At 37.3% G+C, this 13,121-nt stretch overlaps 1 protein-coding gene across 5 annotated transcripts in view; it reads right to left on the reverse strand.

Annotated features, from left to right (window-relative positions):
* AKAP11 (A-kinase anchoring protein 11) overlaps positions 1 to 13,121 on the reverse strand; it is a 60,117-nt gene that overhangs the window by 33,610 nt on the left and 13,386 nt on the right. For all 5 annotated transcript variants that reach the window (XR_014712469.1, XR_014712470.1, XM_084634741.1 and 2 more), the window contains exons 3-5: positions 9,985 to 10,101; positions 2,391 to 2,438; positions 202 to 336 (exon numbers count right to left, since the gene is read on the reverse strand). Coding sequence is in view for 3 of the 5 variants with exons in the window: in XM_084634741.1 (XP_084490867.1) it covers positions 202 to 336; positions 2,391 to 2,438; positions 9,985 to 10,101 (300 nt within the window). In the remaining 2 variants the exon portion in view is untranslated. The remainder of the gene's footprint in view (positions 1 to 201; positions 337 to 2,390; positions 2,439 to 9,984; positions 10,102 to 13,121) is intronic.

Genomic DNA, 13,121 nt, shown 5'->3' on the forward strand with positions numbered 1-13,121 from the left:
ATCCTGGGACTAACACAGCTACAACACTAAAAATACCATAGCACTTATAGAACACACACAGTTTCAAAACGCATTAAAAAAGTAGCAATACCCAGCAAGGTTATTGCCAGGATTACTTTGTAAACACACATCTGAAAGATGAAGAAACTGCAAAAAACATTAATATTCTGTGTAGCATATAAAAAGGATTAGGAATATTACCTGATGTTTAGGGACATTGCTGGTTTCCATGGGTTTATTTATATCCTTCAGAAAAATAACTTCATTTTCATTTAGACTGCAGAAATGGAGCGATTTCAAAACATCGGGGAGCTCTACAGAAACAGCAGCCAATCCCTAATTCAAACACAAATTCACACACTAAGCAAAAAACTAATATGTTAATGGTACGGAAACTTTTTGATCTGGAGCACTAGAAAGTTAAATAAATATCGCCAGCCTCTAAGTCTGTCAAAATCACCACTCTCTTTCCCTTCAGTTTTCCAATTATATTCCCACACCAAATTGGAATCCTGCTTTAAGGGCTAGTTTACAACAGAGTTCTAATTCAAATCTCAAGATACTGCTACCAGAAGAAATAGAATATTGCTGCCTCTCAAGACTCAGGGAAACCTTTAAAAGCACCAAGGAGAGTCTTGGGAGCAGTAAAGAGCAAGAGAACATCACAGCAGGTATGTAAACACAGAGAGGGAATATTTGCATGCAACGGTTTCCATCTGGTAATCTCCACATGCTGTACGTTCACCATTATCAGGTTTGTATCTGAGCAGAATATTTTTTAAAAATAATCAGTTCAGGTTTATGTTTAACTAGGATCTTGGTCAACATGGAATTTTGTTTACCTAAAATAAATATGCCCAAAAAAATGAGTGTTTAATATTATATTGCTTACTTCTTACATAATATAAATATGGAGACATTTTTAATATTATGCTTAATCCAATATAAATTACTGAACACAGTGGGCCCAGCTTTCTCTTAGTAAACAGAATTCTTTGTGCAACCTCAAGTAGAGAGTCCAAGGTTTGGACCTGTGTACTTAGAACAATATCTGTAAAGTGATTATTTTCATATCACCCTTAGCGTACTTGTCACTGAATGCTAGTCTGAGCACAATTTGACTCACAGTATTTATCCTTTTGCTTTTAAATACCAATGGACCGTTAACTAGGAAAGCCTCTATATTTAATGACTAACACCTTCCACCATACACCTCGTGCTTTATATTAGTTGTCGAAGGGATAAGTCATTTTGAGGTTCATGACCTCATCAGCACCCTCTTTGGTGTGGTTTTCTAAGACACATCTATATTTTCCATTACAAGAAAACACACACACACACACACGCGTAAAATGTCTAAAAGGCACAAGATAAGTTTTATGGCTCCTGATTTTCTTTTACACTTTATTGCACATGCTTAAATGCAAATACTGACACCCTGAAACCAAAATAATTTAAAAATTAACCATGATGTAGTAATAAAATCAACAGCTCAGTGATACTTCTAATATTTATTTCACACCACTCTACTTCAAATTACAAGAAAATCATATTTCTCAATTATTTGTAAAACTAACTGCACAATAGTCAAAAGTTCTACTTTGATATGACCTAGAACATGCTGGGAAGGAGGAAAGCATGAATCGCAAAGTAGTTTAATATACGATCTATACACCTGGAGAACTAGAGGAGAGAGAACTACAAAGTAGTTTAAGGGCTTGTCAACACAGAACGTGCATGTATTTTATGAAAGGTAAGTTGTTAAACAGATTTAGTTAAACTAGTACAATTGTGTGCCTGGAGTTTCTTGCGTTGTTTTAAACTTGTCTGATATCACTTTAGCTTGCACCTATCGTTTACAAGAGTGTTCACATACAAAGTAGCACTGATTTATCCTCACTTCTAAAGTTAAACCAGGCCTGAGACTAAACACAGATGAGAGAGGGTTAAATTCCTAATATTCTTTAAAGTTGCATGAAACAGTCGTCATACTTTTGTTACGCAGTTCTTGTTTTTAAAACAAGAGTGTATATAACTCTCCTAAGAATGTCTTAAGATCTGGCCACGGGTATTTCAAAAAAGCACAGACCCAAGGCTGGCACTCAAGTTAACAAAAAAAAAGTTACACCTTTTCAGGAGACAACGGAAGTTTAAGATTTTCCAGGGTTCTATATTCCAAATGAATACAAAACACTGGAGGTCATACAAAAATAAAAAAATTTAAAACTGTTAATTACAATGTTTAAAACACACCATTAATTTTAAAAAGCATGTTCCAAGACACATTCTTGAAGTAAAATAAGTATTAGGGCTCCTGCACCAAAAACATGAAATATCTCAGTTATAATTCAAGTGCTGGAGACAAAGTCATTATCCTGTGTATATATTACCTGCATATGAGCAGCATCTGTCTCTCCAGCAAAACTTAGAAATGTGATCTGTAAAACAAGCATACAAACATTATGAAATACAGGATCCAGAAAGAGTCTCCTGGCTTTCTAATTATAGAGAAAGCTGCTTAGAACTGAAAAGTGTAATGACTCTATTTAAAGTAAAGCTTCATACTGTTCTCATCAAGATCAGAAGAAATGGCCTTGCTAGGAGAATATACATTGATTCTGTTTTGCTCCAATCATTTACGAGGAAAGCCTATCTAACAGTTTGTTTTGAATCATAAGATTAGAGGAAAAAAGTCTCATCTAATGTTTTGTTCCAAATTCTAAATAAAAATACTGTTTCAGGAAGGCTCTTGGTCAATCTCAATGGTCACTAATTCCCCAAGGAAAGAAACTCAAGTGCCTGAAAACCAGTCACAGCTGCAGGGTGTAAGCAATTGGTATCCAATATGTCCCAGTCTAGGAGTGGAAAAATCATGAGATTCCATCCTAAGATAGGTAAAAGTCAGAGTATGCACTCAGCGACCACAACGGGGATAGCTAGCCTGTAACCATGACACAATCTCAATCTTAATCCCATTTTAACATAGTTTTTTGTTTGGGGATGTACTATACAGATTTTAATACAAGTGATGCTAAAATATTTACTAAAATAAGAGTCACACATCAGTTTAATATTAAAGTTCAAAGCTGTGATACAGGCATCTATTCTGCAAAAATCCAAGATCTGCAGAATTTGATGTTATTTACCTTGGTAACCACTACTCAGACTTCAAATATATTACCACCATCTCAGATGCTACAAAATCTACATTACAAAGATTATTAAGGTTGTAAAGTCAAATAAACAAAAAAGTTAAGAAATGCCAAAATTACAGTTGAATATGCACCAGGAGGCAAAATTAAGGTTGTATAGGCATTAGGATATCTTTAATTACATGATCACATACTATTTTAGCCACAGGACCAGGCCTCATTTAGTGCACAGGACAGTGCTCATTTAATTAGCAGCTATTTAATATTTTGTTTTAGTCTCACTGTTCTATATTTACCACATATTATTATTACAAACCCTGCTGTGAAGACAGAACTATTCATTTCCTCATGGGCTCTTCTATGACATTCATCACTATAGTATCTTAGTGCTTCACAAACATTAATGAATTACACACACACACATACACAGTAAGATGAGGGGATATAACTATCCCCATTTTACAGATGGAAAAGGAATCTCCAGGGTAGCATTCAACTGCCTTAGCCAGGAGACCATTCTTTCTCTTCCTGCAATCCCCTGCCTCATTCACTCCATGCCTTCCAACTTCTGGAACATACGAGGCAGGAGTCCTATAGACAATAGCCTCCTTCACTACACAATCTCGATTCATCCCCAGAACAGGTCCATCTTGTGCACTGAATGAGGCAAGAAATTATTCTGTGGGAAAAAAACAGTATGTAATTTAAAGATGGCATTGTAACACATAAGCACAAGGCAGCTGAATTAAGGTTGCACAGGCAACATTAACTTTGGCATTTCTAAGTTTGGAATGCTTGATTTTGCAATCTAATATTCCCATAATGTGAGGGAGAGGGTTTTTTTTCGGGGCGGGGGGAGGTTATATAATGGGGGCGGAGGGATAGCTCAGTGGTTTGAGCATTGGCCTGCTAAACCCAGGATTGTGAGTTCAATCCTTGAGGAGGCCAATTAGGGATCTGGGGCAAAAATTGGGGATTGGTCCTGCTTTGAGCAGGGGGTTGGACTAGATGACCTCCTGAGGTCCCTTCCAACCCTGATATTCTATGATAATTTCCTAGGTTTTTTAAAAAGCTAACTAAAAAAAGCCACCAGAGATTCCATCATGTGGCATTCATATTGGGTCCCACATGGGTCATCAGCAGAGCTGGAAAATTTAGATCCACCACACAAACCTCTATTACTTGAGCTAACTTAGTAACTGACAACGGTAGTAGGTTGTGATCCTCTGTGGACCAGCATTAGAGATGAGTCACACTTTGCCAGTGGGCTTCACAGCTATTCAGTGACAGCAGAGCAATAGTGACACTCAGGAATTTGGGGTTCTATTCCAGGCTCTGGAGGGAATGTGCTTTAGGAGCCCCAGACTATTTTGCCCATCCCCCACAAGCTTAACTCCTTCTGCCTCATTCCCATCAACCTGTCCCAGACCCAGTCCTGTCTCTTCCCCACTTCAGACTCCTTGTCCCATCTCCACTCCTCAGGCTTACACCCCAATCCCAATCTCCTTGTCTAGCCAGTCCCTCCAGGCTCACTGTTCAAGTCCCAATCTCCCTCACTCCCAGTCCCTCCCACTCCCCACGCCTAGTCCTAATATCCTTGCTCAGAAAGTCCCACTTGCACTCTCTCCCACCACAACTCCCTTTACCCAGTCTCCTTGCTCAGACAGTCTGTTTACCTCTCTTGGCTGTTCATCCTATCTGTCCTATCTATCCTCCATGCTATCTGCCAGTCCTATACTCCTTCTCCAGTCTCTTAGAATCATAAAACCTCAAGAAGTCATCCAGTCCAGTCCCCTGCGCTCAAGGCAGGATTAAGTATTATCTAGACCATTCCTGACAAGTGTTTTGTCTAATCTGCTCTCAAAAATCTCCAATGACAGAGATTCCACACTCTCCCTAGGCAATTTATTCCACTGTTTAACTACCCTGACGGTTAGGAAGTTTTTCCTAATGTCCAACTTAAATTGCTGGAAGGGTGGTTTAAAATCCATTGCTCCTTCAGAGGTTAACAAGAACAATTTTTCTCCCTCCTCCTTGTAACAATCTCTTATGTACTTGAAAACTTATGTCCCCCACTCAGTCTTCTCCAGACAAACCCAATTTTTTCTATCTTCCCTCAGAGGTCATGTTTTCTAGACCTTTAATCATTTTTGTTCCTCTTCTCTGCACTTTCTCCAATTTGTTCATATGCAGTGTGTTTATAATATGCAAATTTAATCTAAGAAAATATTTAAGTATTTACATAATAAACAAACTGAACCTGGATGCTGAAAGTCAAGCTATTATTTTTCTGTCACACATCACTAGTAATAAAGATGCTGAAATTGGACCTTGGTTAATAATTATGTTGATAATCAAGTCAAAAGAGAATTCAGCTCACTTTCGAATCTCACTTTCTAATAATTCTACTGGTTATGCAGTGCTAATAGGAGTTAAAGCTAATAAAAGACTGTCAGATAAGCAGACAGAATATATACAAAAAGCAGATCTGCTAAATGAGGTGCTATTTTCATAAAACATTAAAGTTGATAATGTCTCTTCAATTCAGCCAATATGCATAGATTTGTACTGCAATTTTTCTATCTCCAAAAAGAAAAGGAGTACTTGTGGCACCTTAGAGACTAACCAATTTGCCACAAGTACTCCTTTTCATTTTGCGAATACAGACGAACATGGCTGCTACTCTGAAACTTTTCTATCTCCATTACTCACAACAGGATACTATATTTGAAGAAACCGCATTTATAAAATTCAAATAGTTTTGAATGAATGCAGTTTGGACTGAAAGGTTCTAAAGATACTAAAAAAAAGAATCCAGCACAAGTTGTTTTTTAATCAAACTTGTTCAGTTTACCTTATGTTGAAATGCAATCATACAGATTAAATTAACATTCTAATCACCCTGCTCATCAGGGAACAATAGAATGTAGGGCTGGAAATGACCTCAAGAAATCATCTAGTCGAACCCCTTACACTGAGGCAGGATTAAGAATATCTAGATCATCCCCGTCAGGTGTTTGTTCTATAAACCTCCAACAACAGGAATTCCACAACCTTCCTTGGTATCCTGTTCCAGTATTTAACTATCCTTAAAATTAATATATTTTTCCTAATTAAAAATATATAACAAATAGAAGAAAGCAGAAGTTGATAGTAATGAATATAGATCATACAGAAGCTAAGGACTGTAGAAAACTGCTAAGGGAAGCAAAGGGACACAGGAGAACTCTAAAGCCAGCAGAGACAAGGACAATAAGGAACAAAAAGAATCCTGACAATGGTAGAATTATCAATAATAATGCAGAGAAGGCAGAAGTATTCAATAAATATTAATTTTCTGTATTTGAGGAAAAACAGATGATACAGTCTCATCATACAGTGATAACACTTTTCCCTTCTACTAGTATCTCTGGGAAATGTTAAACAGAAGCTACTAAAGTTAGACATTTTTAAATTGGCAGCTCCATATAACATGCATCCAAGAGTTTTAAAAGATCTGGCTGAGGAGCTTGCTGGAACATTAATGTTGATTTTCAATACATCTTGGAGCACTAGGGAAGCTCCAGTAGACTGGAAGGAAGCTAAATGTGCCAATTTTTTAAAAGGGTGAACAGAATGACTTGGCTGATTTTCATCAGCCTGACATCAATCCTGGGCTAGATAATGAAGCAACTGATATGGGACTCTAATAAAGAATTAAAGGAGGGTAATGTAATTAATGCAAATCAGCATGGGTTTATAGAATACAGATCCTGTCAAACTACCTTAATATCTTTTTTTGATGAGATTACAAGTTTGAGCGATATAATATACACAGTTGCCAACCTTCACGTGGTAAATAAGCACCCCAACTTCCACAATATGCCAAAAATCAAACTAATCCCATTTCAAAATAAGGCCAAAACAAGCCAACACTCTATGTGACTAGATCCCCGCAGCGTGCAGTCTGGGAGTGTGGTGGGCCCTCTGTGCACCCCTCTTTCCCCCCTTTGCCCCCCATTGGAGCCGATCCAAAAAAAAAAAGCAACAAGCTACAAACAAGCCAAAAACTAGCCAACTAGCAAGTCACAAGTCAATTAAGCCAAAAACAGCAAATTTCTGCGCTGTTTCTGCAGGTTTGGAATTGTGATAATATACCTATTACGGACATAACATACTTTGTCTTAGTACCACACGACACTGCGATTAAAAAAATAGAATGATATAAAATTAACATGGCAAGTGTTAAATGGATTAAAAACTGTCTAACGGATAGGGTTTAAAATGTAACTGTAACAGCAGGGATCAGTTCTTGGCCATATGCTATTTAACATTCTTATCAATGACCTGGAAGAAAACAAAATAATCATTGATGAAGTTTGCAGATGACACAAAAATTGGAGGAGTGATAAATAATGAGGACAGGACAGAGTGATCTGGATCACTTGGTAAACTGGGTGCAAATAATGTGCCAAAAGATTTCATGTCTTTGCTATTATTTTAGATTAACTAGTTAAATATTATCAAACAGCCAAACAGTTTTGGTTTCATTATCTATTAAAAAGTACATGTCATTACAGTACAATACCATAGTCATCTTATTGGAAAAGACATTATTACTTATACGGTGTTGTACCAGTGCTATGAGCATGTAAACAACACTGAATGACACACTTATTAATGAATTTTCAACACTTTTGAGATATAGCATTATTATTTTCATTTTACAGTTCAAAAATTTAAGGCAGACAAGTTAAGTGATGTGACTGAAGTCACAGAGCAGCTAGATTTGGGATTAGAACTCAGGACTTCTAGATTTCCGGTTCTGTGCGCAATCCTCGAGATTATGCTTCTCAAGAAATTTATTTATCACCCACATGTGCCCATTTTATCCCAGTCCCATCAGCAGTTTAGTGTTAACTGAACATCAGTACAACACAATATCCAATTGTTTTCTAAGCAGTTTTCTAGCAGTTAACTTGCATTTTACTTCATTAGCCCAAGATACAATACAAATGCCCCATGGCTAGACTCATCTTTGAGCCAACAACCTATTTCAGCCATTCCCAGACCCTCTGCCCTACAAATGTAACAAGTGGTTTCTTCCCTCGACCCCTTTACAAACAGACCCCACTCCCCAATACTACAAAGATCACGAACACTGTTCTCTTCTATAGCTACAGAAGCAAAATAGAAGGAGCGTCTAACTGTAAAATCATCTGGCCTCTGGGGGGACTGTGTATGAAGAGGATTTAACTAAGCTTATGTTTTTAGACTTTAATCTCTGTGAGCTAAATCTTTCCCAAATTCTGTATTTTGGGAATCAACTAATTTCCGACATTGTTTTTGAAAACTGTTCTTGGGTTTTACTTGAAGTGCAATTCTATTTTGACAAATCTATTAATTGGTTTGCGGGGTACCACATTTATTGTTTTCATGATTAAAAAAAAAAAATCTTCTCAGTTTGCAAGTAAAAGTAGATGGCTTCTCTAACTGTCGAGTGCAAACTCACCCTGAAGCTCTGAAAATCAAGCTGGATATTTTTCTTCTCATACAGACCAGATTCTGCTATTAGTTATACCTGTGCAACTCCATGTTATTCAAATTATACCCTCATTTAAATCTGTGGAACATCTGTGTTAGAATACACCAGGATTGCATAATATAATAGAGACAAAAATTTGGTCCTTCAATTAAAGGACTTTAACAACTCTGTTGATAATACATGAGCCAGAAGAGAATCCAGCTCCAACTCTCATCGCTGTATTACCCCTACAGAAACAGGCGTAAGCTTACATGGTCAGTAATGTCAGCAGATAGGACTATGAACACAGATCTACTGACCAAGAATATGCCATTTTTACAAAAAGTCACTTTTCAGATGAGAACTAATCTCTACGATGAATCCAATATTTTCTCTGTTTTGGTTACAGGCAAATTTAAATTTCATGAAGGCTGATATCATCCCTAATATGTCCTGCAAGATCTTGACAATGAGGTTACTCTCTTGTATCTTAGTAGATTTTGTTAAATACTCAGAAATCCCACCATTTATATCCTGAGAAATTTAAAACCAAACTGGACAAAGTCCTTAAAAGTGTACTGTAAGGAGTATCTACCACTTTCAGGGCCAATCACAGTATCACAAAACACAACCTGTTCAAATGCATTCATGGTCTGATCTTTAATTACACAGTTTAATACTTTGTATACTGTATTAACCATGACAGAATGCAGACTGAAATACTTTTTAACATAAAGAAAATTTACTGCATCTTACAATAAAATAATCAGGACAACTTAAAGTTATATTGAAGTTAAAAAAGTCAACAATGTTTTAATCTATTTGATTTCTAAATAACATAATTTAGTTGTCTTAGTTAAAGAAATGAAACCGTATAATTTAAATTAACCTGGCCAGTTTAAAAAGTGTTTGAGACCAAACATAATTTTTGTTTTTACTAGAAGTGGTTAATCTGCAGAAAGCTGCATTACATTTCTTTGAAATATCTGATGATTGGTCCTCATTAAGTTAATTCATAGTAGTATATATAAACAAAGCCAGGACATCACAATCCATTTTTGGATTAAATTAGTTATAGCATCATTCTTTTCTTAGACTTTAGACCACATGATATTTCTCAAAAAGTGGAAATGTTTACTCTTTTGGTCAACTCCGCCATTCTTCACTCTTCTGGTGAACCTAAAACTAATTAATTAGGTACGAGGGTAGTTGCAGTTCACAGTCATGTTCTAATGCACATTATACAATCCTGCAGCTTCTGATTCTGTTGTGAACTAAAAGCATCCTTCATATTTATACAACAGGGTAAGTAGACATGCCATGTCAAACCTCAATAAAATTGTCCTGTTCCTCCTGCTTTAAAGATTCTTCAGTGGACACGTTACATAATTCTTTTCTGCTCTGTAGCAATGATTTCACAGAGCGTAGTACACCATCAGTGAAATCCTGAAAGGTAATGGAGAAACACATAAATCTACAGCAAATGAAAAAGTTGAGCAGAATTTTAAATGCAGGGTATTTTTTCCACAAACATACAACTGTTTCCTGAACACTGTTTCAAACTATTGTGTGTACAGGCCACCAGCCATCAGCTCCAATATTTAAATGCTGATTATGATTATGGGGGATCATGCAGTTTTCAAACTGCCAACAGACCTACGCTTCTCTCCAACCAAAAGAATACCCCTAATGCAAAAAAATCCACTATCTTTCCAAAAATGCCAAGTCCTAGCTGAAAAGGCCTATAGCAACAGTAGAGAGAAAACTGCTTGCCATTAATTAGTTCAAGCAATACCTGGACTCTTAGGATGAGCAGGGAATAAAGACCCAGACAGATACAAAGAAAGGACCCCTATACCACTCTGTACCTGCAAATGAAACCTGTACACTTTTCTTTTGCATAGGCAACAATTTAAAATTGTTCTTTCTCCGGTAAAACAAAAAAACAAAAAACAAAAAATGAGGAGGCTTCAGCAGTTAACAAGTAATATATTCACTCGGTCTCCCACGTAGCCACTGAAAGAATGATGAAAGAACAGGGTTCACTGCATGCGTTTCTTGGTGCAAATATTTAACAGGAGACGCACACATGAATAGAAGACCATTACAGACAGATGTTTGTGAAATAGGTACTTAAACATCAGTAGAATCTGACAATTCTGTAATTAAGACAAAGAACAAAAGAATCAAAAACCTGTTTATTATACCTGGAATTTAAAATCTATAGGAAAAAAAGGTTGGTAATACCGAACAAAAAGATAAACAAAACTGCTTGGCTCCTCAGGTCAGGAAAAAAAAACTTGGTGCCATCTCATTTTACTGCAAGAAAGTACTTTGGAGAAGGCCACCAGTTTGAAAAAAAACTTAGGTCTCCTTTATTTCTGTAAGAAATGCTAAGGTAACTCCTGAAACAGAGAACTGCAGTTAAGCAGTCATTAGAAAACATGTCTGCAAAACTAGCCAGCCAGATCTAACGGTGGTGCAAAAAATGAAGTAAATGAAAAAATGAGTTGAACCTACTAACATTGAAGTACAACATTAACAACAAAGTTACCTAAACCCTGAACAGCTTCTGAAAGATCAGCAAAAGTAGCAGAGACATTAATTTAATCAGGGAATGTTTGAGCTGCCGACAGATCATCAGGAAAAAATAATCACTTTATGGTAAAATTATGTCTTATGTCTTACAATTTAATCTTAAATATGGCTGCAGAAAAGTGGTATAACATGCCACTCCATAAGATGCCTGATAATTCCAGAGTGGGCAGCACTATTATCTTTGTACTCTCTGACACTGGAGATTGAGGTAGCATCTTTCCTTGTCAGACAAAAGGAAAATGTAAACCTAAATTAAGGATTCTTAAAACTGTTCAAGTTGTGGAACACATTTTGGTAGAGTGATCGTCTCCTGGATCACTTGCCCTCTCACTGAAGATTGTACAACATCCCAACAACTAAAACAGTTATTTACACAGAAAGGTAACAGTAAGCAAGTGAAATATTTTAAAATGAAATTAATACTGTAAATGTTTTGGCCATGTGATAAAAATTAGTCATAGTGTCTTATTTTGCTATTCATTTAATATTCCTACTCCTATTTAATCTTCCTACTCCATCCTGCTATCCCCACATGCTGTTCAGTTGCAATTTCCTCCCACATCCTGTCCACCTTCTTGGTCTCTTCATTTCCCCTGCTTCCATGCACATGTTGGCTGGTTCCCGTCTCCCTGGACATTCCTCACCTATGGTTAGCTCCAGTCCCAACAACAGCTTATAGTTTCTCCCTAAAAATGTTGGTGGTGGCTAGTAGTCATTTAGCGAAGAAAACTAGGCTGGCCTCATCTCCAGTTTCTACATTAACTAGTCAATAAGAAGCAGCTGGAAACCTGGAAAGCCAACACTATGTGATCTGACAATTCTTTGCAGATCACCAGTGGTCCACAGTTTGAAAGCTACTTAGGATGGTTCTCAGCTATTATTCTTCCTAAATTGCCTATTACATTACACAGTGGATCTCAACTTTCTCATGCTGGGATCACTTTCCCTTATTTAGCAATATGGGAATGGCAGGGTGGTCACAGTCCTCAGGCTTAGGAAAAAAACGGTTACTTACCTAAGTAGTAACTGTTGTTCTTCAAGATGCATTATGCACATATATTCTACTGCAAGTGTATGTGCACCCAATGCACTCAAGTCAGAGACTTTTGTTCTCAGAACCACTATGTGGCACATGACCCTCTGCTCTCCTCAGGCTCTCAGACGAGGACATAAAAGGAGTGTATCATACACCTCCCTCTCCTTTCCTTCACTTCACTGTATGCAATGTCCAAAGTATTGGGGAAGACAGGATGATTGTGAAACATCTCAAAGAACAACAGTTACTGCACAGGTATATAACCATTTTTTCTCCATCGAACAACTGTGCGCATATACACTTCACTGCAGAGGACTAGTTAGCAGTTCACTTACAGGTAGGGGGACTTCGGATTATCTGAACAGAGATTGTAACACTGATTTCCCAAACCTGGCATTGTCATGGGAGGCTTGAGTGATGGCATAATGGCTGGACAAAGTATGTACAGACCCCCGTGTTGCTGCTTTGCAGATATCAGCTAGAGGGATATTGCTCAGAAAGACTGATGAAGTGGACTGAGTCCCGGTGGAGTGAGCCATTATTCTTGGTGGAGGAGAGACTTTTGAAGCTCTGCTATGGTCTTCCTTACAGTCAGAAATCCAATGTGAGATTCACTGAGCAGACACTGACTGACCCTTAACTCTCTCTGTATAGACTATAAAAAGCCTTGGAGAGATTCTGAAGGACCTAGTGCATTCCAGGTACAATGCCAAAGCTCTACAAACATCCTAGGTATGAAATCTTTCTGCAGCTCAGGAAGAATGAGATTTTGCAGAAAACATCAGGAGATGAAGGGTTTGGTTCAGATAGAAAGCTAACTTTACCTTAGGCA

Source organism: Lepidochelys olivacea, assembly GCF_965140295.1.
Source record: "Lepidochelys olivacea isolate rLepOli2 genome assembly, chromosome: 1".
Taxonomy (NCBI): Eukaryota; Metazoa; Chordata; order Testudines; family Cheloniidae; genus Lepidochelys; species Lepidochelys olivacea.